The sequence below is a fragment of the Dendrobates tinctorius genome, unplaced genomic scaffold (assembly GCF_039654945.1).
Source record: "Dendrobates tinctorius isolate UK_male_01 unplaced genomic scaffold, ASM3965494v1 ptg000007l, whole genome shotgun sequence".
NCBI classification, from domain to species: Eukaryota; Metazoa; Chordata; class Amphibia; order Anura; family Dendrobatidae; genus Dendrobates; species Dendrobates tinctorius.
The window spans coordinates 55,792,050-55,818,737 of record NW_027361675.1 but is presented as its reverse complement, the minus strand read 5'-3'; the positions used below and the strand labels follow the sequence as shown (position 1 = coordinate 55,818,737).

General features: G+C 41.7%; 1 protein-coding gene across 1 annotated transcript in view; it reads right to left on the bottom strand.

Moving 5' to 3' along the window:
• LOC141086031 (uncharacterized) overlaps nucleotides 1–26,688 on the bottom strand; it is a 971,752-nt gene that overhangs the window by 250,260 nt on the left and 694,804 nt on the right. Inside the window, exon 82 of the mRNA XM_073571764.1 lies at nucleotides 7,385–7,588. Within this exon, the coding sequence (XP_073427865.1) occupies nucleotides 7,385–7,588 (204 nt within the window). The remainder of the gene's footprint in view (nucleotides 1–7,384; nucleotides 7,589–26,688) is intronic.

The following is a 26,688-nucleotide window of genomic DNA, read 5'->3' as shown; positions in this document are numbered from 1 at the left end:
AAGTTACAGTACCATGGGTTGTAATCTTCTTGATTATGTTGTGCACAATGGACAAAGGAACATGAATATCTCTGGAGATGGATTTCTAACCTTGAGATTGTTTACATTTTTCAGCAATTTTGGTTCTCAAGTCCTCAGACTTTTTTTATCTCCTCTTTCTGTCCTCCGTGGTTAGTGTGGCACATACAGACACACAATGCAAAGACTGAGTCAACCTCTCCCTTTTTCATCTGGTTTCTGGTGTAATTTTCAAATTGCACGCACCTGTTACTTGCCACAGGTTTGAACAAGCATCATACGCATTAACCCCTTTCTGTCCTATGACGTACTATCCCATCCATGTGCCCTGGGAATTAATTCCCAGGGACGGGATAGTACGGGATAGTACGTCATAGCGATCAGCGGCGCTCACATGGTAAGCGCCGCTGATCGCGGCTGGGTGTCAGCTGATTATCACAGCTGACAACCGGCACTATATGTCAGGGGCGGTCACGGACCGCACCCGACACGTTAACCCCTGGCACACTGTGAACAAACACGATTGCAGTGTAACAGGGGTTTAGGGAAGCATCGGCAGGGAGGGGGCTCCCTTCGTGCTTCCCTGAGACCCCCGTAGCAGCACGATGTGCAGCGCTGCTCCGGTGGCCTTCCTCTCTGCAGGTCCCCGGATTGAATATGGCAGCGGGGACCTTCGGAGACCTGCAGGGAGCTGGCTTCCTCATGCCTGTAAAGCGCCGGCATGAGGAAGCCTTCTGCACTGCCTGTGACAGATCGCTGATCTGTCACAGCGATCTGTGATGTGACAGATCAGCGATCTGTCACATGACAGTGATGTCCCCCCTGGGACAATGTAATAAAGTTAAAAAAAGTGTAAAAATAATTTATAAAAAATCGTCAAATACATTTTTTTTTAAAATATTCCCTAATAAATTCATTATTTGGAAATAAAAAAACAATAAAAGTACACATATTTGGTATCGCCGCATCTGTAACGACTCGCCTTATAAAACTGTCCCATTAGTTAACCCCCTTAGCGAACCCCTTAAAAAATAAAAATAAAAAACAAAGCAAAAAATAATGCTGTATTATCATACGCCAAACAAAAAGTGCAATAACGCGCAATCAAAAAGACGGATATAAATAACCATGGTACCGCTGAAAACGTCATCTTGTCCCGCAAAATACAAGCCGCCAAACAGTGTCATCAGTGAAAAAAAAAAGTTATAGCTTGCAGAATAAAGTGATGCAAAAATAATTATTTTTTATATAAAATTGCTTTTATTGCATAAAACTGCCAAAACGTATAAAAACAACATAAATTAGGTATCGCTATAACCGTACTAACCCAAAGAATAAAACCACCTTAGCAATTTTACTGCACGCGGAACAGTGTAAACACACCCCCCCAAAAGAAATTCTTGAAATGATGGTTTTTGTTCATAATGCGTCCCAAAAATCAGAATAAAAAGCGATCAAAAAATGTCACGTGCCCAAAAATGGTACCAATAAAAACGCCAACTCATCCCGCAAAAAATAAGACCTCACATGACTTGGTGGGTCAAAATCTGAAAAAATTATAGCTCTCAAAATGTGGTGATGCAAAAACTATTTTTACAATAAAAAGCGTCTTTTAGCATATGACAGCTGCCAACAATAAAAACCCGCCATAAATAGTAAATCAAACCCCCCTTTATCACCCCCTTAGTTAGGTAAAAGTAATACAATAAAAAAAAATGTATTTATTTCCATTTTCCCATTAGGGTTAGGGCTAGGGTTAGGGCAAGGGTTAGTGCAAGGGTTAGGGCAAGGGTTAGGGCAAGGGTTAGGGTTAGGACTAGGGTTAGGACTAGGGTTAGGGGTGTGTTGAGGTTAGGGTTGGAGTTAGAATTGGGGGTTTTCCACTGTTTGGACACATCACATGCTCTCCAAACGCAACATGGCATCTGATCTCAATTCCAGCCAATTCTGCGTTGAAAAAGTCAAATGGTGCTCCTTCCCTTCCAAGCTCTGCCATGTGCCCAGTGTTTTACCCCCACATATGGGGTATCAGCCTACTCAGGACAAATTGCAAAACAACTTTTGGGGTCCAATTTCTCCTGTTACCCTTAGGAAAATAAAAAATTGGGGGCAAAAATATCATTTTTGTGAAAAAAAATATGATTTTTTTATATTCACACCCAGACGTTATAAACTTCTGTGAAGCACTTGGGGGTTCAAAGTGCTCACCACACATCTAGATAAGTTCCGTGGGGGGTTCTAGTTTCTAAAATGGGGTCACTTGTGGGGAGTTTCAACAGTTTAGGCACATCAGAGGCTCTCCAAATGCGACATGACACCCGCAGACCATTCCATCAAAGTCTGCATTCCAAAACATCACTACTTCCCTTCCGAGCCCCGACGTAACATAGTAACATAGTTTTGAAGGCTGAAGGAAGACCTTATGTCCATCTAGTTCAGCCTATTTTTAGTGCAGCTGTTCTGCATTGTTGATCATGGGGAAGGCAAAAAACCCACAGAGTAGAAGCCAATTTTCTCCATAGGGAAAAAAATTCCTTCCCCTAAGCTGGGTCAATCATCTACCTATAATATTATGTTATTCGTAACCTTCTATACTGTTACTCACAGGAAAAGCATCCATTCCTTTCTTAAATTCAATCAGTGAGTTGGCCATCACCACTTCCTCAGGAAGAGAATTCCAGAGCCTCACTACTCTTACCGTGAAGAACCCTCTTCTATGCTGTGCAGAAATTGTCTTTCCTCCAAACGAAGAGAATGCCCCCTTGTTCTTGTCACAGACCTTGGTACAAACAGTTCATTGGAGAGATCTCTGTATTGCCCTCTAATATACTTGTACATATATATTAGGTCTCCCCTAAGTCTTCTCTTTTCTAGAGTAAATAGACCTAATTTTGATAACCTTTCTGGGTATTGTAGTGAACCAACTCCAGTTATCATTTTAGTAGCCCGCCTTTGAATCCTTTCAAGTTCAGTAATGTCTTTCTTGAGCACCTGCATCCAAAATTGCACACAATACTCCAAGTGTGGTCTGACGAGTGATTTGTACAGAGGGAGAATTATGTTTTCATCTCGTGTCCCCAGACCTCTTCTAATGCATCCCATGACCCTATTTGCTTTGGTGGCAGCTGCCTGACACTGGGCACTCCAGTTTAGCTTCTTATTGACTAAGATGCCTAAGTCTTTTTCCATGTCTGATTTCCCCAGCAGTTTCCCATTTAGTAAGTAATTGTAGCATCTGTTTCTCCTTCCCATGTGCATAACCTTACACTTATCTGTGTTAAACCTCATTTGCCGTTTTTCAGCCCAATTCTCCAATTTACTCAAATCTGTCTGTAGCTGCAAACTGTCCTCCTTTGTGTTAACTACCTTACATAGTTTTGTATCATCTGCAAATACTGATATTTTACAGTGTAAGCCATCCACTAGATCATTAATAAATATATTAAATAGTAGGGGGCCCAATACAGAACCCTGTGGTACCCCACTAGTAACCCTGGCCCATTCTGAGTATGCCCCATTAATAACCACTCTTTGTTTTCTATCACTAAGCCAGCTACCTACCCATCTACACACATTTTCCCCTAGCCCAAGCTTTCTTACTTACCAATCTTTTATGTGGGACAGTGTCAAATGCTTTAGAGAAGTCGAGATAAATGACATCCAATGATTCTCCTGTGTCCCCATACAGTAATTTTCTCCCACATATGAGGTATCAGCGTACTCATGACAAATTGGACAACAACTTTTGGGGTCCAATTTCTCCTGTTACCCTTGGGAAAATAAAAAAAGTGCGGACTAAAAGATCATGTTTGTGGAAAAAATATGATTTTTTTATTTTCATGCCTGGGCATTATAAACTTCTGTGAAGCACTGGGGAGGGGATTCAAAGTGCTCACCAGACATCTAGATAAGTTCCTTGGGGGGTCTAGTTTCCAAAATGGGGTCACTTGTGGGGGGGTTTCCACTGTTTAGGCACATCAGGGGCTTTCCAAACGCGGCATGGTGTCCAATCCCAATTCCAGCCAAAAAAGTCAAATGACGCTGCTTCCCTTCTGAGCTCTGCCATGCGCGCAAATAGTGATTTACCCCCACATATGGGGCATCAGCGTACTCAGGACAAATTGCACAATAACTTTTATGGTCCTGTTACCCTTGCGAAAATAAAAATTGGGGGTGAAAGATCATTTTTGTGGAAACAATATGATTTTTTAATTGTACGGCTGTACGTTATAAACTTCTGTGAAGCCCTTGTGGGATCAAAGTTCTCACCAAATATCTAGATAAGTTCCTTGGGGGGTCTAGTTTCCAAAATGGGGTTACTTGTGAGGGGTTTCCATTTTTGTGGAAACAATATGATTTTTTAATTGTACGGCTGTACGTTATAAACTTCTGTGAAGCCCTTGGGAGTTCAGAGTTCTCACCACACATCTAGATAAGTTCCGTGGGGGGTCTAGTTTCCAAAATGGTGTCATTTGTGGGGGGTTTCCGCTGTTTTGGTACATCCGGGGCTTTCCAAACGCGACATGGTGTCCAATCTCAATTCCAGCCAAAAAAGTCAAATGGCGCTGCTTCCCTTCTGAGCTCTGCCATGCGCCCAAATAGTTGTTTACACCCACATATGGGGTATCAGCGTACTCAGGACAAAATGCACAATAACTTTTATGGTCCTGTTACCCTTGGGAAAATAAAAATTGGGGGTGAAAGATCATTTTTGTGGAAAAAATATGATTTTTTTAATTGTACGGCTGTATGTTATAAACTTCTGTGAAGCCCTTGTGGGTTCAAAGTTCTCACCACATATCTAGATAAGTTACTTGGGGGGGTCTAGTTTCCAAAATGGGGTTACTTGTGGGGGGTTTCCACTGTTTAGGTACATCAGGGGATCTCCAAACGTGACATGGCGTCCTCTCTGAATTCCAGACAATTTTCCATTGAAAAAGTCAAATGGTGCTCCTTCCCTTCTGAGCTCTGCCATGCGCCAAAACAGTGGTTCCTCCCCACATATCAAGTATCAGCATACTCAGGACAAATTGCACAATAACTTTTGCAGTCCAATTTCTCCTGTTACTCTTGGTAAAATAAAAAAATTGGACTTGAAGTAATTTTTTTGTGAAAAAAAGTTAAATGTTCATTTTTTAAACATTCAAAAAATTCCTGTGAAGCACCTGAAGGGTTAATAAACTTCTTGAATATGGTTTTGAGCACCTTGAGGGGTGTAGTTTTTAGAATGGTGTCACTTTTGGGTATTTTCTGTCATATAGACCCCTCAAAGTGACTTCAAATGTGATGTAGTCCGTAAAAATAAAGTGGTGTTGCAAAAATGAGAAATCGCTGGTCAACTTTTAACTCTTATAACTTCCTAACAAAAAAAATTTTGGTTCCACAATTGTGCTGATGTAAAGTAAACATATGTGAAATGTTATTAAGTTTTTTGTGTGCCACATCTCTGTGATTTAAGGGCTTAACAATTCAAAGTTGGAAAATTGCGAAATTTTCAAAATTTTCGCCAAATTTCCATTTTTTCACAAATAAACGCAAGTTATTTGAATCAAATTTTACCACTAACATGAAGTACAATATGTCACAAGAAAACACTGTCAGAATCTCCGGGATCCATGGAAGCGTTTCAGAGTTATTACCTCATAAAGGGACAGTGGTCAGAATTGTAAAAATTGGCCCTGTCATTAACGTGCAAACCACCCTTGGGGCTTAAGGGGTTAAACACAGTTATTTACCTGTAAATTTGGAAAGGTGTCAACAATTTTGTTACATGCATTTTGTCTTTTTTTTTGTGAAATTATGTCCATTTTGCCTTTTTTCTGTTTTATGTGTTGCTCCAATACACACAACGCAAATAAACATGAATAATAATACACAGGTAATTCCAATAAGTTTCTGGGAGAAATAATTCATTTTCTGGAACAATTTTAAGGGTGTCACAACAATGTCACATGAGCCCTGGGAATCCCAGTGCCAACACAACTGGAACGTAGCCGACACCGAAAAACATAGTTGGTGAGAAGGGGTTTTCTGAGTAGTGGACAACCCCTTTAAGCTAATACATCATGTTCATAGGATCATTTTGCAATGTATGCCACTTTAACAACCAGCTATGAGAAGCAAATTGAACTGTGTATGCCCAGGTTTAGTGTTAAAAGCTGGAGACGTAAAATATCACAATGCAGAATGATGAATTTTCTTGCGTTATGTGTTAAGCTAACTTTCCAAATCGTGATATCTTTCTTTTGTGTTAGTTTAAAAATGGCTAAACTTTACATGAGAGCAAGATCTATCACAATGACATAGCACAGCATGAAATGTAGCTGATTTTGACCTTAGTTGGTTTTCCTTAAAGAGAATCTGTCACCCCTTTTTTGAGATATCATATAATGATATCATTCAATTGTGTGTCACATAAGGATTCTCTTAGTACTTTTGCTTCCCCCTGACCCCGCATCTTTCATGCATAAATACCTTTTCTATATCGGTTCAGATGTATGTAAACTGCCGCAGTCCGGTCCGCTGGGCGGGGCTTATTCACCTGCTCCCCCCCTCCCTGTCTTGCCCTACGCATTTCTTCTTGTGTAGAGCAAGACAGGGAGGGGGAGCAGTTAAATAAGCCCCGCCCATCGGACCGGACCGTGGCAGTTTACATACATCTGAACCGATATAAAAAAGGTATTTATGCATGAAAGGTGCGGGGTCAGGGGGAAGCAAAAGTACTAAGAGAATCCTTATGTGACACACAATTGAATGATATCATTATATGATATCTCAAAAAAGGGGTGACAGATTCCCTTTAATAGCTAATTCAACCATTGCCTCAATTAAAATGCACATGCAAAATGTGAATGCTCTTAAAGGGAACCTGTGACCATATCGGCGCAGTAAACAGTCAGCGCCCTGTAATCATGCCCACTGGATCTTGACTGACATCCTGCTCCACAGTGTGTGCAGGATGGGATATCAGTCAAAGAGCAGGATCAGTGATTACAGTGCGCTCACTCTTAAGTGAACGCTTTATATCGACAGCCCCAGGCACCAACCCGATGACTAAAACCAAGCAGCTGAAGGAAGAATATAACTTCATTTTGTCTTTCACTTTGAATTAGTCACCTGCACATTTTTAAAGTTGGTTTTACCTGCAGACTATATGGACTAATTTACACATTAGAAGAAACAGATCATTTTATAAAAGCCACTCACTTACTGTATAAGATGAATTTTAGAATCTATGAAATATATCATTACTGTATTATCTTGCTGAAATCTTCCACATGTTTTCATTACTACAATAGGATATACAGTCGTTCTCTGAGAAGCAAATATAAGGAGTTAACATCTTCCAGGGCTCTTCTTTACTTACCGGCTATGTTATTAATGCCTAGGCAGAGATCACGAAATTCTAGGTCACTGGACAATGTTTCAACATATCGGCATAAAGCATCAGGAAAACGGTCTGGGCAAACTGCGCGGACTACCAGTAAGTAGTGGAAGTCATCCAACTGAGTTTTCTCATCACCACATGCAGGAAGCTGAACATCACTTCTCTCTAAAGTTTTGTTTCCACCTGGTATTTAATGTGAAAAATGTGACACTCTAAGTACACTGAAAATCAAACTGTTACAATTGAAGATTAAAGTAGCCAAACATTATCTTAACAGGGTCAGAAAATGCATTTCACCATTGGATATTAAACAGTGAAACACAAGGAAAAACTGAAATAGCAAAAAGACTTGGCAATATTAATGGATAAGAAAAAACATATCAAAAAAGAAAAGCATACCAACAGAAGGTTCAAAGTATCTAAAAAAGTAATTGGAGAAATTTGGGGCAAAAACATCGGATGACGCTGCCTCCACCACCGCTATTACAATTGTTTACATGTGCTCCTGTCCCACAACCCATAGAAAAGATCAGGAGAGGGAAGAACTTGAGAAGGTATATTCCACTGACAAGAAATGACTAAGTTCTAAAAAGTGTATAAACTTAACATATAATTTTAATTTACTGGCTATATAGCAAACTATAACATACTAAAAAGCAATATAGATACTCTGCCTAGGATGAAATGTAAGTGTTCCAGGTTGACCACTTGGCTTCATATTTTGGAAGCATGTTATTGCTAAGGGCCAAAGAGGTTTCAAATGAATTATGAATTAAGATTTTTTCAATTATTTGGTTAATACTAGGAATATTAGCAATTTTCCATTTGGCCACTCTAAGCAGTTCAGCTACTGCAAAAATATGAAGAGAAATTAATTTGGTATCTTTTGGAAGAGAATATACATTACCTTCTCAGAGAACTATTCCTATCCTTCCACTTTTCCCTGTTATCTATTCCCAATCCCATCCTTTTCCCTCTATATTCTTTTGATTATTTTATCCCTTTTCCATTACCCTTTATCAATCTCCTTTCCCATCTACCCATATTTCTCCTTTTCCTTCCCTATCTAAACCTTATCCTTACCCATCATGCCTTCTGTTTCACACCCTTTTTGCTCTTTCCCCTTCTTATAGCTTATTCTCTTCTTATTTAGGGAATGGTTATTTTATAGCGTGTTACATTGATATTACTTATTGATTAATATTTTTTGTTATGATATAGTATAATCCTTTTCAGCTATTTGTTGATTATTACTTTCCAACTTACCCTCACCTTTATTGTAAAAATTAGCCAAATAAAAATTATTGGAACAGAAGAGGGGAGAACTTAATCAGGAGAGGGGAGAACTTATATGTTCCCTGGGTGTTTGTGTGGGTTTCCTCCAGGTTCTCTGGTTTCCGCCCACACTCCAAACCCTTACTCATGGGTGATTTAGACTGTGAGCCCCAGTGAAGACAGTGGTGATGAAGTCTGTAAATTACAGTAGAATTAATGGCACTATATAAGTGAGTAAAATAAATAAATAAAATAAGATTTGTTATGAGTAGAGTTGAGCGATACCGTCCGATACTTCAAAATATCGGATCGGAATGGATCGGCCGATCTTTAAAAAAAATATCGGTATCGCCGATGCCGATACCGGAAGTCCCATTCAAGTCTATGAGACTTCCGGTATCGGAATTGGAAAAACCCTTTCCTGCCCTTGTACAGCCTCTCGGGGGTCTGTACGGGCCTTCCGGGGGTCTCTGCCGGCCTGCCGGGGGTCTGTGCCGGCCTGCCGGTGGGCTGTGCGGACTGCCCGGGGTCTGTGCACCCTGTGGGGGTCTGTACCGGCCTGCCGGGGGGCTGTGCCGGCCTGCCGGGGGGCTGTGCCGGCCTGCCGGGGGGCTGTGCTGATGTCCGGGGGGCTGTGCAGGCATCGTCCGATGGGACTACAAGTCCCATCGGGCGATGCCTGCTACCATGACAGTGATTGACACATTAGCCAATGATGGGACAGTAGTAGTCCCATCATCCGGCTAATGTGTTAAATGTAAAAAAAAAAAAAAAAAAAAAAAAAACTACTACATACATACAGTGGGGCAAAAAAGTATTAAGTCAGTCAGCAATAGTGCAAGTTCCACCACTTAAAAAGATGAGAGGCGTCTGTAATTTACATCATAGGTAGACCTCAACTGTGGGAGACAAACTGAGAAAAAAAAATCCAGAAAATCACATTGTCTGTTTTTTTTTCATTTTATTTGCATATTATGGTGGAAAATAAGTATTTGGTCAGAAACAAAATTTCATCTCAATACTTTGTGATATATCCTTTGTTGGCAATGACAGAGGTCAAACGTTTTCTGTAAGTCTTCACAAGGTTGCCACACACTGTTGTTGGTATGTTGGCCCATTCCTTCATGCAGATCTCCTCTAGAGCAGTGATGTTTTTGGCTTTTCGCTTGGCAACACGGACTTTCAACTCCCTCCAAAGGTTTTCTATAGGGTTGAGATCTGGAGACTGGCTAGGCCACTCCAGGACCTTGAAATGCTTCTTACGAAGCCACTCCTTCGTTGCCCTGGTGGTGTGCTTTGGATCATTGTCATGTTGAAAGACCCAGCCACGTTTCATATTCAATGCCCTTGCTGATGGAAGGAGGTTTGCACTCAAAATCTCACGATACATGGCCCCATTCATTCTTTCATGTACCCGGATCAGTCGTCCTGGCCCCTTTGCAGAGAAACAGCCCCAAAGCATGATGTTTCCACCACCATGCTTTACAGTAGGTATGGTGTTTGATGGATGCAACTCAGTATTCTTTTTCCTCCAAACACGACAAGTTGTGTTTCTACCAAACAGTTCCAGTTTGGTTTCCTCCGCCACTTAAAAAAAAAAAGTCCCTAGTCTCACTTTATGGTAACAGCTGTGTGGGAAATGAGACTAGGGACTTTTTTTTTTTAAGTGGCGGAGGAATACAGTGCGGAAGGATACCTACCTTCCGTCATTGGATTCCTGCAGCCCGTAGAGAGCAGCAGCATCAGCTGATGCTGCAGTTCTCTACCCAAGATCGTCGTGGGACACACTCGTGGACTGCTTCAGATCATGGGTGAGTATTTTTGTGGTTTGTTATGTTAATATTTATTCCGTAGATGACAATGGCTTCGGGGAACAATGTGACAAGTATTGGTAAGCATGTTACTCTATGTTATATGTACTGTATGTCTATGTATGTATTGTATGAATGTATTGTATGTAGCATGCATGTAGTATGTATGTAGCATGTATGTAGTATGTATGTAGTATATATGTGGTATGTATGTAGCATGTAGTATGTATGTAGCATGCATGTAGTATGTATGTAGTATGTATGTAGCATGTAGCATGCATGTAGTATATATGTGGTATGTATGTAGCATGTAGTATGTATGTAGCATGCATGTAGTATGTATGTAGTATGTATGTAGCATGTAGTATGTATGTAGCATGCATGTAGTATATATGTAGCATGTAGTATGTATGTAGCATGCATGTAGTATGTATGTAGTATATATGTGCTATGTATGTAGCATGTAGTATGTAGCATGCATGTAGTATGTATGTAGTATATATGTGGTATGTATGTAGCATGTAGTATGTATGTAGCATGCATGTAGTATGTATGTAGTATGTATGTAGCATGTAGTATGTATGTAGCATGCATGTAGTATATATGTAGTATGTATGTAGCATGTAGTATGTATGTAGCATGCATGTAGTATATATGTGGTATGTATGTAGCATGTAGTATGTATGTAGCATGCATGTAGTATGTATGTAGTATATATGTGGTATGTATGTAGCATGTAGTATGTAGCATGCATGTAGTATGTATGTAGTATATATGTGGTATGTATGTAGCATGTAGTATGTATGTAGCATGCATGTAGTATGTATGTATGTAGCATGTAGTATGTATGTAGCATGCATGTAGTATATATGTAGTATGTATGTAGCATGTAGTATGTATGTAGCATATATGTGGTATGTATGTAGCATGTAGTATGTATGTAGCATGCATGTAGTATGTATGTAGTATATATGTGGTATGTATGTAGCATGTAGTATGTAGCATGCATGTAGTATGTATGTAGTATATATGTGGTATGTATGTAGCATGTATGTAGCATGCATGTAGTATGTATGTAGTATGTATGTAGTATGTATGTAGCATGTAGTACGTATGTAGCATGCATGTAGCATGTAGTATGTATGTAGCATGCATGTAGTATATATGTGGTATGTATGTAGCATGTAGTATGTATGTAGCATGCATGTAGTATGTATGTAGTATGTATGTAGTATTTTTTTTTTTTTAAACATTTAACACATTAGCCGGATGATGGGACTACTACTGTCCCATCATTGGCTAATGTGTCAATCACTGTCATGGTAGCAGGCATCGCCAGATGGGACTTGTAGTCCCATCGGACGATGCTTGCACAGACCCCCGGACATCAGCACAGCCCCCCGGCAGGCCGGTACAGACCCCCACAGGGTGCACAGACCACCTGCAGGCCGGCACAGCCCCCCGGCAGGCCGGTACAGACCCCGGGCAGTCCACACAGCCCCCCGGCAGGCCGGCACAGCCCCCCGGCAGGCCGGCAGAGACCCCCGGAAGGCACGAAATGACGGCGCATCATGATGCGCACACACCGCGCATCATGATGACGTCATTTCGGCTGTCAATCAACTTTGAACTTCCGATTCCGATGCCCGATATTGAAAAAATATCAGATGTCGGTATCGGAATTCCGATACAGCAAGTATCGGCCGATACCCGATACTTGCGGTATCGGAATGCTCAACACTAGTTATGAGGAAAAGTCCATTTTGCCATGTAGATAATTATGTGACTAAAGATCAAAATAAATTATCTGTACACGAAGCCAGACAAGCACTTACATGTTACAGTAATCATGTAGGAAATCATTCATTTTTTATAAAGAAATCGCTAAATCGAAGACTCTGTTTACGATTGATGATAATTGGCAGTGTAGTGTGGAAAAGGCATTGGAAAAACTGTTCTTTACTATGTAAAGTTGAAGGAATAAATGATTTCCATTTACAGTGGACAATCAAACAATGAGTCGATCATTTTTTTGTATTTGCATGAATGATTTCATGCATGATGTGTAATGCAGGTGATCTGAATGCAACAGCACAGACAACAGGTGAGATCAACAATCTACTTCTACTTTATTCACTTAACAGAGTTATGCGGGAAATACGATTCTCACAGATAAATCATACAAGAACAATATTCACAGGATCATTTACAAGCAACAGGCAATTATATGAAAAGAGATATATTGGTTAGTACATTACAACAGATATGTGCTCTAGATCAGTTCGGGGTCTACAGTCCAACCCTGGTCTAACTTAGAAAGCGGCAAACGATGTATTTAGCTGGAACAGTCTCTAGGGTACCCTAGCTGCTTTCCAGGCCCGGAAAAAGTCTAATAACGCTTTATGGGCCGCTTTAGCATCAGCAAGGCCCCGTCTTATCTGCACCCTCCTCCAGGCCACACCCGATACCGTGAGTCTGTGCTGAAAGAAACGGTCCTGCTTACTTGAGTTTGCCGATCACCAGCTGAGGTGAGAGTCTTTGTTCTCGTATTCTTTGAGTATCTTTGGTGCTTGACTGCCGAAGGGTGTCTCCTCGATCTGGTAAAGTGAGGGGCTGGTTCTTGACTCTTGACTGGCTTCGTCTGGGTTCCAGATCTTCACCAGCATTGCTCTGGTTTTGGAACTTGACCAGCATAGTCTGGATCCCAGACCTCGACTGGAGTTGTCTGAGTCTCGCTCACTGGCTCACAACATCCTGCTTGTCTTGCATGTCCTAGTAACTTGGCCACGGCATCGCTCTGGCATAGCTTAGCTCTGGTCACGGCCTTCTCTGGCATCTGACCGCTCTCAAACTCTTCTGTCAGGATAGTGGCTGCAAGCTCACCTCATAGGCATACAACCTGCCCTGGTGCAGGTTCTGGTACCAACTGCTCTTCTCAGCCTGGGCAAGTCTTTTATATTCAGGAAGTCCTTCCTATGTGTTACTTGTTCAGGTTCAGCAGGCAAATTCACTCCCCTTGCAAATATCCCAACACAATTTGGTCTTTCTATTTTTACTTTCACTTTCAGTTTGGTCCAGCAGATGGTGGTGTTGGCTTACAGTTACTCAGTCTCTCTTGTCCATCTTGTCAGCTTGTCTAAATGTGCCTTTAATGCTTAAAGGACCAAGCCACTTTGTAGGTTAATGACCAGTCCCTTAATTTTGAAATCTGACCACTGTCAGTTTATGTGGTTAAAACTCTGGAATGCTTCAACGTATCCCACTGATTTTGAGAATGTTTTTTCATGACTTATTGTACTTTATGATAGTAGTAAAACTTTGTCAAAATTTCCTGTGTTTATTTGTGAAAAATGTAAATTTGGAAAAATTTAAAAATTTCACAATTTTCAAACTTTTAATTTTTATGCCCCTAAATCAGAGAGTTATGTCATACAAAATAGTTAATAAATAACATTTCTCACATGTCTACATCAACACAATTTTTTAAACAACTTTTTGTTAGGAAGTTATAAGGGTTAAAATTTGAACAGCAACTTCTCATTTTTTCAACAAAATTTACAAAACCATTTTTTTAGGGAATATCTCACATTTGAAGTCACTTTGAGGAGTCAATATGGCAGAAAATACCCAAAAGTGACACCATTCTAAAAACTGCACTCCTCAAGGTGCTCAAAACCACATTCAAAAAGTTTATTAACCCTTCAGGTGCTTCACAAGAATTGAAGCAATGTGGAAGGAAAAAATGAACATTTAACTTTTCTTCACAAAAATTTTACTTCGGACACAATTTTTATTATTTTGTCAACGGTGTCAGGAGAAAATGAACCACAATATTTGTTGTGCAATTTCTTCTGAGTACACTGATATCCCATGTGTGGAGGAAGACCACTCTTTAGGCGCATGGCAGGGATCGGAAAGGAAGGCGGACCATTTGAGGTTTTGAACGTAAAATTGGATGGAATCGAATGCAGACGCCAAGACGCGCTTGGAAAGCCCCTGATGTACGTAAACAGTGGGAACCCCCCAGAAGTGACACCAATTTTGGAACCTAGATGCCCCCAAGGAACTTATCTGGCTGTGTGGTGAGCACTTTGAACCCCCAAGTGCTTCACAGAAGTTAATAACGTACGGCCATGAAAATAAAAAATCATATTTTTTCCACAAAAATGAATTTTTGCCCCCACTTTTTTATTTTCCCAAGGGTAACAGGAAAAATTGGACCCCAAAAGTTGTTGTGCAATTTGTCCTGAGTACACTGATAACCCATATGTGGGGGTAAACCACTGTTTGGGCACATGGCAGAGCTCGGAAGGGAAGGAGCGCCATTTTACTTTTTCAACGCAAAATTGTCTGGAATTGAGATTGAACACCATGTTGCATTTGGAGAGTCACTGATGTGCCTAAACAGGGGAAACCCCCCACAAGTGACACTATTTTGGAATCTATTCCCCCTGAGGAACTTATCTAGATGTGTGGTGAGAACTTTGAGCCCCCAAGTGCTTCACAGAAGCTTATAATGTAGAACCGTGACAATAAAAAAATCATTTTTTCCACAAAAAGGATATTTTTGCTCCCATTTTTTTTATTTTCCCAAGGTTAACAGGAAAAATTGGACCCCAAAAGTTGTTGTGCAATTTGTACTGAGTATGCTGATACCCCACATGTGGGGGTAAACCACTGTGATCTCCTTTCTGCACTCATTGGAAAGCAGAATGATCTAATCCACAAAAGGGGAAGAACTGGTTTTATTTTTTGCGCCGTTCCTCGTTTGATATATGTGATTAGGCGACTTTATTCTTCGGGTCGGTGCAATTATAGAGATACTAGATTTACATCCTTTTCTCACACACTAAGAGACATTTTTTCTTGTAAGAAGTTTTTGCATTGCCATATTTTGAGAGCTATAATTTTTCCATATTTCAGCTGACAGAGTCATTTGAGGGTTTATTTTTTGCTGGACAAGCTGACTTTTTTATTGGTACCATTTTCGGGCACATGACATTTTTTGATCGCTTTCTATTCCAATTTTTGTGGAGGCAGAATGAACAAAAAACAGCAATTCAGGAATTTTTTTTTTCTCCTTTCTGTATGTGGTAAAATTGGTAAGGCAGTTTTATTCTTCGGGTCAGTACGATTACAGCGATACCTCATTTATATTTTTTTATGTTTTGGCGTTTTTACACAATAAAAATTTTTATAGAAAAATAATTATTTTAGCATTGCTTTATTCTGAGAGTGATAACTTTTTATTTTTCCGCTGATAGAGGAGTATGAAAAAGCTCACAGACAGGGAAAAAGGACTTAAAAATCTTGTAAATTTTAGCAAAAACACATCACAGAAAATAGTCTCACCAAACCTTGTCTAATGACTAATGCACTAGCAGGATGCAGGGGGCTCACAAAGATAAAGGCTGGAGCAGTGCAGGTGCCCACCACTGATGAGAGCAGCCACTCTATCACTATAGCAGTGATGATGAAGATGTTAGCTGCCTAGTGGAAAAAAGCACACAGATGGAGCTTGCACAGGACAGTGCAATGCATAGTGTCTGAATAACAGCCTATTTAAAAACACCTAAAACGGAAAGCGGGCTGTACAGCACCATATATGCACCACACAGTAAAAACAGCCATCAAAAGGAGCCCAGCTGCATCCTGCAAAAAATGATAAAAAGTGCAATAAAAAGATACAAAAAAATGCATATAATAAATGCATTCAATGAGGTTATTGGTTACTATTTTGGCCAAAACAGATAAGCTCGCAATCCAATGTCAAGGATCCTCATTTTTTTGCGAGTACCTAACTAAACATCAATTCAAAGCTCACAGACAGGGAAAAAGGACTTAAAAATCCTGTAAAATCCTGTCTGTGAGCTTTGAATTGATGTTTAGTTAGGTACTAAATAAATTTGGAACTGAATCTGAACAAATTCGCTCATTTCTAGTAGAAAGTTCCAGAGTAGGGGTGATGCGTGGGAGAAATCTTGCATCCGACTGTGGGAAGAGGAGATAAGAGGGGAATAGAGAAGGAGATCTTGTGAGGATCGGAGGTTGCATGCAGGTAAGTCCCAGTAGACGAGGTCATAGATGTATGGTGGACACAGGTTGTGGATAACTTTGTATGCCATGGTTAGGATTTTGAACTGGAGTCTTTGGGTAATGGGGAGCCAGTGCAGGGATTCACAGAGGGGAGAGGATGGGGAATAGCAGGGGAACAGGTAGATTAGTCGGGTAGCAAAGTTTAGAATAGATTGATGGGGTGTGAGAGTGTTAGAGGGGAGGCTACAGAGCAGGAGGTTGCAGAAGTCAAGGCGGGAGATGAAGAGGGCATGGACTAGGGTTTTTGCAGATTCTTGGTTGAGGAATGTACGGATCCGGGAAATATCTTTGAGTTGAATTCGGCAGGAAGTTGAAAGGGCTTGGATATGTGGTTTGAAGGAGAGATCAATGTCAAGGATTACCCCGAGGCAGCAAGCTTGTGGGACTGGGGAGAGGGAGCAGCCATTTACTTTAATGGATAGGTCCATTGGGGGGGGGTCAAGTGAGATGAGTGAAAGTTGATGAATTCTATTTCATCCATATTAAGTTTTAGAACTCTAGCGGAGAAGGATGAACTAGCAGACAGACATTGTGGGATTCTTGTTAATAGGGAGGTGATATCTGATCCAGAGATATAGATCTCTGTATCACCAGCATAAAGGTAACACTGAAAGCCGTGAGATTCTATGAGCTGTCCGAAGCCGAAGGTGTAAATGGAGAAGAGCAGGGGCCCTAGGACTGAACCTTGCGGGACTCCGACACATAGGGGGTGGTGTGCAAGTGGGAGACTCTGAATGTCCGGTCCGTTAGGTATGACGAGAACCAGGATAGGGCCAAGTCAGTGATGCCAAGAGATGAGGGGGTCTGTAGTAATAGGGAATGGTCCACTGTGTCAAAGGCAGAGGAAAGGTAGGTAGGGTAGGACAGGAAATGGTCCACTGTTTCAAAAGCAGAGGAGGACAGAGTAGTGTCGCTTGGCTTTGGTGATTAATAGGTCATTGGTGACTATAGTTAGGGCAGTTTCAATGGAATAATGCAGCCGGATGCCAGATTGTAAGCGGTTGAAGAGGGAGCAAGAAGAGAGGCGAGGGGACAGTTCAAGATGGAGGTGTTGTTCCAGTAGCTTTGAGGCATAGGGGAGAAGTGACATGGGGCAATAGCTAGATACAGAGGATGGGTCAAGAGAGGGCTTTTTGATGATAGGTGTGACTGAGGCATGTTTAAAGCTTGAGGGCAAAACACCAGTTGTTAGTGAAAGGTTGAAGAGATAGATAGGTTGTTGGGATGAAGATTGTGGTGAGGTTTGGGATGAAGTGGGATGGGATCAGGTCAAGTGAAAAGGTGGTGAGATGTGATCTTGAAAGTAGAGTGGAGAGTTGATCTTCTGTAATGGTGGAGAAGTTGGTTTTGGTTTATTCATATATTCAGAATTATATTTTTCTTGAACGGCCACATAAAATATCCCACATAGATTGCTCTGTCCTATTTTTGTGCAAAATGTGTAATGAATAGCCACTTATTAATGATCAATTTGAACATAAATGACACATATATCATTTGACATAAAGCACCATCAATTGTATACTTTATGGTGTAGTTCATACTGGTTTATCTTAGAACTGGGGGACATAATTTTAGTATAAACAATGCATACTGTTATTTCATAGTCTGAGAAACCTCTATTTTTAAATGGACCAGTCCAAGCAAGGGAGTGCCTGAGAATTCCAAAGAACAGCTTGCATGGAGGATACTTGCAGCCATTTCACATACAGTACATGAGGACAGGTAATCTGAGGAACTTTACCAAATAGATTAACCCCTTTACCCCCAAGCCTATTTTCACCTTGGTGACAGGACAAATTTTACAATTCTGACTAGTGTCACATTAAGTAGTAATAACTCTGGAACGCTTCAATGGACCCCAGTGATCCTGAGATTCTCTTCTTGAGACATATTGTACTTTGTAATATTGTTAAAATTTCTTTGATATGACTTGTATTTATTTGTGAAAATATCGGAAATTTTGCAAAAATATAGAAAATGTTTCAAATTTCACACTTTTAATATTAACCCCTTTGCCATGAAGCCTGTTTTCACCTTCAAGACCAGGCCAATTTTTACAATTCTGACCACTGTCACTTTATGAGGTAATAACTTTGGAACGCTTCAATGGATCCTGGTGATTCTGAGAAAGTTTTCTCATGACATATTGTACTTTATGAAAGTCATAAAATTTCTTTGATATGACTTGCGATTATTTGTCAAAAAAATGGAAATTTAGCGAAAATTTTGAAAAATTAGCAATTTTTAAACTTTTAATTTTTATGCCTTTAAATCAGAGCATCATATCACACAATATAGGTAATAAATAACATTTCCCACATGTTTACTTTACATCAGCACAATTTTCGAAACATAATTTGTTTTTGTTAGGAAGTTATAAGGGTTAAAAATTGTCCAGCTATTTCTCATTTTTACAACAAAATTTGCAAAACCATTTTTTTTAGGCACCACCTCACATTTGAAGTGACTTCGAGGAGCCTATATGATAGAAAATACCCAAAAGTGACACCATTCTAAAAGCTGAACCCCTCAAAGTCCTCAAAACCACATTCAAGAAGTTTATTAACTCTTCAGCAGCTTCACAGGAACTAATGCAATGTGGAAGGAAAAATGTACTTTTCTTCATAAAAATTTTACTTTAGCCCCAAATTTTTGATTTTCGCAAGGGTAACAGAAGAAAATGGACCCCAAAATTTGTTGTTCAATTTCTCCTGAGCACGTAGTGCATGGCAGGGCTCAGAAAGGAAGGAGTGATGTTTTCAGGAACGTAGACTTTGATGGAATGGAATGCAGGTGTCATGTCGTGTCTGGAGAGCCCCTGATGTGCCTAAACAGTGGAATCCCCCACAAGTGACCCCATTTTGGAAACTAGACCCCTCAAAGTATTTATCTAGATGTGTGGTGAGCACCTTGAACCCACAGGTGCTTCACGGAATTTGATAACGTTGAACTTGATTTTTTATGCCGTTCCTTGTGCGTCATAAGAGAGTAGACAATTTTGTTCTTCGGGTCGGTGCGATTACAGCGATACCAGATTTATTACCTTTTTATGTTTAAATGATGTTACACACTAAAAGACACTTCTTATTGCAAAAACTTGTTTGCAGTGGTATGAGTAGAGTTGAGCGATACCAGCCGATACTTGAAAATATCGGATCGGAATGGATCGGCCGATCTTAAAAAAAAGTATCGGTATCGCCGATTCCGATACCGGAAGTCCCATTCAAGTCTATGGGACTTCCGGTATCGGAATAAGAAAAACCCTATTTTTGCCTTGTACAGCCTCTCTGGGGTCTGTACGGGCCTTTCGGGGGGCTGTGCCGGCCTGCCAGGGGGTCTGTGCAGGCTCCGGTGGTCTGTGCTGGCCTGCCGGGGGGCTGTGCCGGCCTGCCGGGGGGTCTGTGCAGGCCTGCCGGGGGGCTGTGCCGGCCTGCCGGTGGTCTGTGCAGGCTCCGGTGGTCTGTGCCGGCCTGCCGGGGGGCTGTGCCGGCCTGCCGGTGGTCTGTGCAGGCTTCGGGGGTCTGTGCAGGCATCGTCCGATGGGACTACAAGTCCCATCGGGCGATGCCTGCTACCATGATAGTGATTGACACATTAGCCAATGATGGGACAGTAGTAGTCCCATCATCCGGCTAATGTGTTGAATGTAAAAAAAAAAAAAAAAATTACATGCTACATACATGCTACATACATACAACATGCATGCTACATACATGCAACATACATACTACATATATACTACATATATACTACATGCATGCAACATACATACTACATATATACTACATGCATGCAACATGCATACTACATATATACTACATGTAACATACATACTACATACTACATGCATGCTACATACTACATACATGCTACATACTACATACATGCTACATACATGCTACATACTACATGCATGCTACATGCTACATACATACTACATACATAATACATATATACTACATACATGCAACATACATACAACATATATACTACATGCATGCAACATGCATACTACATATATACTATATATACTACATGTAACATACATACTACATATATACTACATGCTACATACATGCAACATACACACTACATGCTACATACATGCAACATACATACTACATACATGCTACATACATGCAACATACATACTACATACATACTACATACCACATGCATGCAACATGCATACTACATATATACTGCATATATACTACATGCATGCAACATACATATATACTACATACAATACATACATATAGACATACAGTAGATATAACATAGAGTACATACTTACCGTCACTTGTCACTTTGATCCCCGAAGCCATTGTCACCTGAGGGATAAATATCAAAATAAAAAAACACCAATATACTTACCCCGATCCGCAGAAGTCCACGAGGGTCCCACGTCCATCTTGCGTGGAGAACAGCAGCATCAGCTGATGCTACCGTTCTCTACCAGCTCCAGGAATACAATGACGGAAGGTAGGTATCCTTCCGCACTGTATTCCTCCACCACTTTAAAAAAAAAAAAGTCCCTAGTCTCACTTTATGCCATTGCTGCGTGGGAAATTCCCACTCAGCAATGGCATAAAGTGAGACTAGGGACTTTTTTTTTTTTTTTTTTTTTTTAAAGTGGTGGAGGAATACAGTGCGGAAGGATACCTACCTTCCGTCATTGTATTCCTGGAGCTGGTAGAGAACGGTAGCATCAGCTGATGCTGCTGTTCTCCATGCAAGATGGACGTGGGACCCTCGTGGACTTCTGCGGATCGGGGTAAGTATATTGGTGTTTTTTTATTTTGATATTTATCCCTCAGGTGACAATGGCTTCGGGGATCAAAGTGACAAGTGACGGTAAGTATGTACTCTATGTTATATCTACTGTATGTCTATATGTATGTATTGTATGTAGTATATATGTATGTTGCATGCATGTAGTATATATGCAGTATATATGTAGTATGCATGTTGCATGCATGTGGTATGTAGTATGTATGTAGTATGTATGTTGCATGTATGTAGCATGTATGTAGTATGTATGTTGCATGTATGTAGCATGTAGTGTGTATGTTGCATGTATGTAGCATGTAGTATATATGTAGTATGTATGTTACATGTAGTGTATATATAGTATATATGTAGTATGCATGTTGCATGCATGTAGTATATATGTATTATGTATGTAGTATGTATGTAGCATGTATGTAGTATGTAGCATGTATGTAGCATGCATGTAGTATGTAGCATGTATGTAGTATGCATGTTGCATGTAGTATATATGTAGTATGTATGTTACATGTAGTATATATGTAGTATGCATGTTGCATGCATGTAGTATATATGTTGTATGTATGTTGCATGCATGTAGTATATATTTAGTATGTATGTTGCATGCATGTAGTATATATGTAGTATGTATGTTGCATGCATGTAGTATATATGTAGTATGTATGTAGCATGTATGTAGTATGTAGCATGTATGTAGCATGCATGTAGTATGTAGCATGTAATTTTTTTTTTTTTTTTTTTTTTTTTTTTTACATTCAACACATTAGCCGGATGATGGGACTACTACTGTCCCATCATTGGCTAATGTGTCAATCACTGTCATGGTAGCAGGCATCGCCCGATGGGACTTGTAGTCCCATCGGACGATGCCTGCACAGACCACCGGAGCCTGCACAGACCACCGGCAGGCCGGCACAGCCCCCCAGCAGGCCGGCACAGACCACCGGAGCCTGCACAGACCACCGGCAGGCCGGCACAGCCCCCCGGCAGGCCGGCACAGACCACCGGAGCCTGCACAGACCACCGGCAGGCTGGTACAGACCCCCGGACAGTCGGCACAGCCCCCCCGAAGGCCCGAACTGACGGCGCATCATGATGCGCACAGACAGCGCATCATGATGACGTCATTTCGGCAGCCAATCAGAGCCACTTTTGTGGCTCATTGCATTTTGGACTTCCGATTCCGGTATCCGATACGAAAAAAGTATCGGTACTCGGTATCGGAATTCCGATACGGCAAATATCGGCCGATACCCGATACTTGCGGTATCGGAAAGCTCAACACTAGGTATGAGTGCTATAATTTTCTTTTATTTCTGCCGATAGAGTCATGGGAGGGATTGTTTTTTGCGGGATGAGTTGATATTTTTATTGGTACCATTTTCAGTCACATGGCATTTATGTATATTCCAATTTTTGGGAGGCAGAATGAACAAAAACCAGCAATTCAGGAATTGTTTTTTTTATGCCTTGTGACAAAATTTACAATGCAGCTTTATTCTTCTGGTCAGTACGATTACACTGATACCACATTAATATCTTTTTTTTATGTTTTGGCATTTTTACATAATAAAAACTAATTTATAGGAAAAATAATTATTTTTTTCATTGCTGTATTCAGAGAGCTTTGGATTTTTTAATTTTCCACAGATGGACCAGTACGGTGGCTTGTTTTTTGCGGGACACGATGTTTTCAGCTATACCATTTATATTTACATTCGGCTCCTGGTAGTGAGAGCTGAACACCCACTGGCGATTGCGGAAAATCATCATGGTGTACCCAGTACATCCAAGGTCAGAAAGTCATTCCCTTCCATGATGTACTGGGTACGTCCAAGTTAGGGAAAGGGTTAAACGAGTTGTCCACTACTAGGACAACCCCTTCTCAATTAGCATGTTTGCCCCTGTTAAAATAAAAACACTTATACTCACCTCCCATGCTAGCACCATTCCAGTGGTGTCGGCACTCGCGTTCCTGAGGCTCACGTGTGGCTGTTAAAACATGTGAGCCATGTACCCATCAGTGCTGGCTTTACTGTCGCCGCCTTTGGATGAATAATTAATCTAGAGGAAGTCAGAGCTATGGCCATTCTTTCAATACCTCTTAAATAATTAAACATCCAAAAGCAGGGTCAGTGAAGCCGGCGCTGATTAAGCAGAGGACTTGGGTAACATAAGATCCTCACATAAGCCTCTGAAGAGCTAGTGCTGACACCAGTGGAATGGGGCCAGCACGAGAGGTGTGTATAAATGTTTTTATTTTAACGGAGACAAACATTCAGATTGAGAAGAGGTTATTTTAGTAGTGGACAACCCCATTAAAAGGAAGGGAGGCCGGTATTTTATCTATGAATTATGCATCGATTGTAAATATTTTATTGTGAGATTGCTTTTAAAGAAAGTATGAAATCTGGAAAAAATTCCACTGACAAATACCTTGCATCAAGCTCTGAAGTGGGACCACAGAGGTAATATGTAGGAAATTTTTGTTCTACTTATAACTTTTAAATGAAATATTTGCCCAACATTAAAATCGCACACTAAAGGAAGGAAACGTCTACTATTATCGAAATCACAGGATCGAGAGGCATGTTATTGGTATGCAAATGATGAATAATGCTTGCGAGCAGGGTCCTCGCTCCTACTCTAACTATTTAAACTGTCTTACCTTGTATTGAATTTACTGTCTGTATATGTCACCGCTTAATTGTAAAGTGCTGCGGAATATGCTGGCGCTATATAAATAAAAAGTACTATTATTATTATTGAATGAGTGCCACATAAACAATAGCATGCACTTACTGGTTCATAGACCTGTGTCATGCAATCCCCTCCTGATTAGTTGTGTAGACACTGTTTGACACCTTAGTCATAGCATAAAAGAACATCATGCCAGTCCTTCTCCCAGGAGTATAGTGCGGGATACTATCTATACTGTCCAATAACCCTAAACGTCTCTTTGACACTTTTCATTCTCTACTCAATCCAAGAGTACAGGCCCCAACCATGGAGCTTCGAGCTGACGATCTGGCCAATTACTTCAAAGAAAAAATTGACCAGATCCGACAGAAAATTATCTCCCAATCACCTCATACCATGCACTGTCCTCCCTCCCCCACTGCATCTAGCTCACTCTCTGATTTTGAACCAGTCATAGAAGAAGTAAGCAGGCTCCTTGCATCTTCTAGCCCAACCACTGTTAGGTGTCGGATTCCTGCAGCGGCATGACAGGAATCCAGAGCCTCACATGCTGCTCTGTAGCAAGCCATTCCTGACGCCAAGTCCCTCTGCCGCTCCACTGAGCATGCTTACGAGACGATCTCCCATTGGAGGTCGAGAGTCACGTGCTCAGGTCCTTCTCCAGATCTGATTGGTCCATCTCAGAGATCTGGAAGGTCCTGGCAGCGCATGGTTATAAAAGGCCCGCATGGCTGCTCGGCCATGCGCTAGTATAGACTCTTCTTGCTACATGTGTGAATGGTGATGGATGTATGACTCTGGTGACTGACTTATTAAGATTCCCCTCCCTCTGATATTACGCATGTGGATAGGGAACTAGGGAGAGTCAGCGCCAGTCAGTGGCAAGCCATAGGCTACAGTGCACACCGCACCTCTACACTAGCGTCCGATGGTGTCACGTCTCACACGGCACTATCACTTAGTGGCTGTGTCTGCTGCCGCGCTGCAGCCAGCAGCACCTAGCGGCGTCCGCAGTAGCGATGCCGCATGCACGGTAGGTCTAGACGGACACCGACCCCAGTCTTGGGCCCGTGTCCTGTGACCAGATACTGAGCGTACAATTTTGCTGAGACCTGAGAGTCTAACAGGCTCGGCGTTTTTGTTTATGTTACAGAGTCCGCTCTGCACACATCGGGTGACGTTGAACCCGTGCGCGTTATACCGCTATATAGCGCATCTGCCATTAATTAGCAGCAGTGTTTTCATCTTCTGCACGGTGGACCCCGAGCAGCGAACGCATTTTATTATTTATTTATTTAGTGCGTTCCTAACACTATACTAGCGCCAGGGTCTGGCTAATAATGGTGGGCCAGCAGCAGCTACAGCGGTATATTCGATAGCTGGAGGGCAGGTTGGCAGCCCTCGAGAGTTCCACCTCGGTTGCGGATGCTGCTGAGGTCGCTGCCCAGACAATTGCAGAGGCTGTCTCCCGGGCATCCATGTCCATGCCCATGCCGACAATTTCCCGCCTCCCGTTGCCCGATAAATTTTCTGGTGACAGTGCCAACTGTAGGGGTTTCATGAGCCAGTGCTCTATCCAGCTTGAGTTACTGGCCATGCGATTCCCTACAGAGCAGGCTAAGGTGGGGTTTATCGTCTCCCTCCTGTCGGGCAGGGCATTGGAATTGGCTACACCACTATGGGAGGGTGACGACCCTGTGGTACTGAGCGCTGCTCAGTTTCTAAAATCACTAAAGCAGGTCTTTTTTGGGCCCCGGGTCACTCACAACACCTCTCTCCAGTTACTTGCGTTAACGCAGGGATCCCTGTCGGTCAGTCAGTACGCCATCCGTTTCCAGACCCTGGCTTCCGAGCTGGAGTGGTCTGATAAAGCATTCATCCCTGTGTTCTGGAGAGGGTTGGCTGAGCATGCCAAAGATGCTTTATCTACCAGAGAGGTCCCCATAAGCCTGGAGGAGTTGATTGCAATCTCCACCCGTATTGATCTCTGTTTTACGGAGCGCGGGCTGGAGCGTACTCAATCCAGACAGAAGCTTAGGGTGGCTCCTGACTTCTCTGAATTTCTTGAACCCTCTGATCTGGAAGTTTTACCTCTGAGCCCATGGATGTGTCTCGTACCGGTCCTAAACCGCGTCCGGCACAGGGCTCCACATGCTGCTACCTGTGTTGACAGTCTGGCCACTTGGCTAACAGGTGTCCGCAGTGATCGAAAAAACGTTCACCTCCAGTAGTAGTTGGTGGGGATCTACCTAATATGAAAACTTTCTCCTCCAAACCGGTATTCCGAGGGACGTTAGACAGTGGAGCTTTCACCTGGGAGGTAGAGGTCTCGGTGGACTCTGGGGCACAAGGAAATTTTATGTCTTCAGCCTTCGCCCAAAAGCACGCTATTCCACTGGTGCCACTTCCTCACCCCGTGACCGTCAGGGTGGTCAACGGATCTACCTTACCATCTCAGATTACCCACCAGACAGCACCCCTGAGGTTCTCAATCCCCCCGTCTCATCACGTGACGTTGTCCCTGCTCATTATGCCAAAGGGCATCGACTAGGTGCTTCTCGGACTCCCCTGGTTCCGTTGCCATTCCGATCATATAGAGTGGTCCTC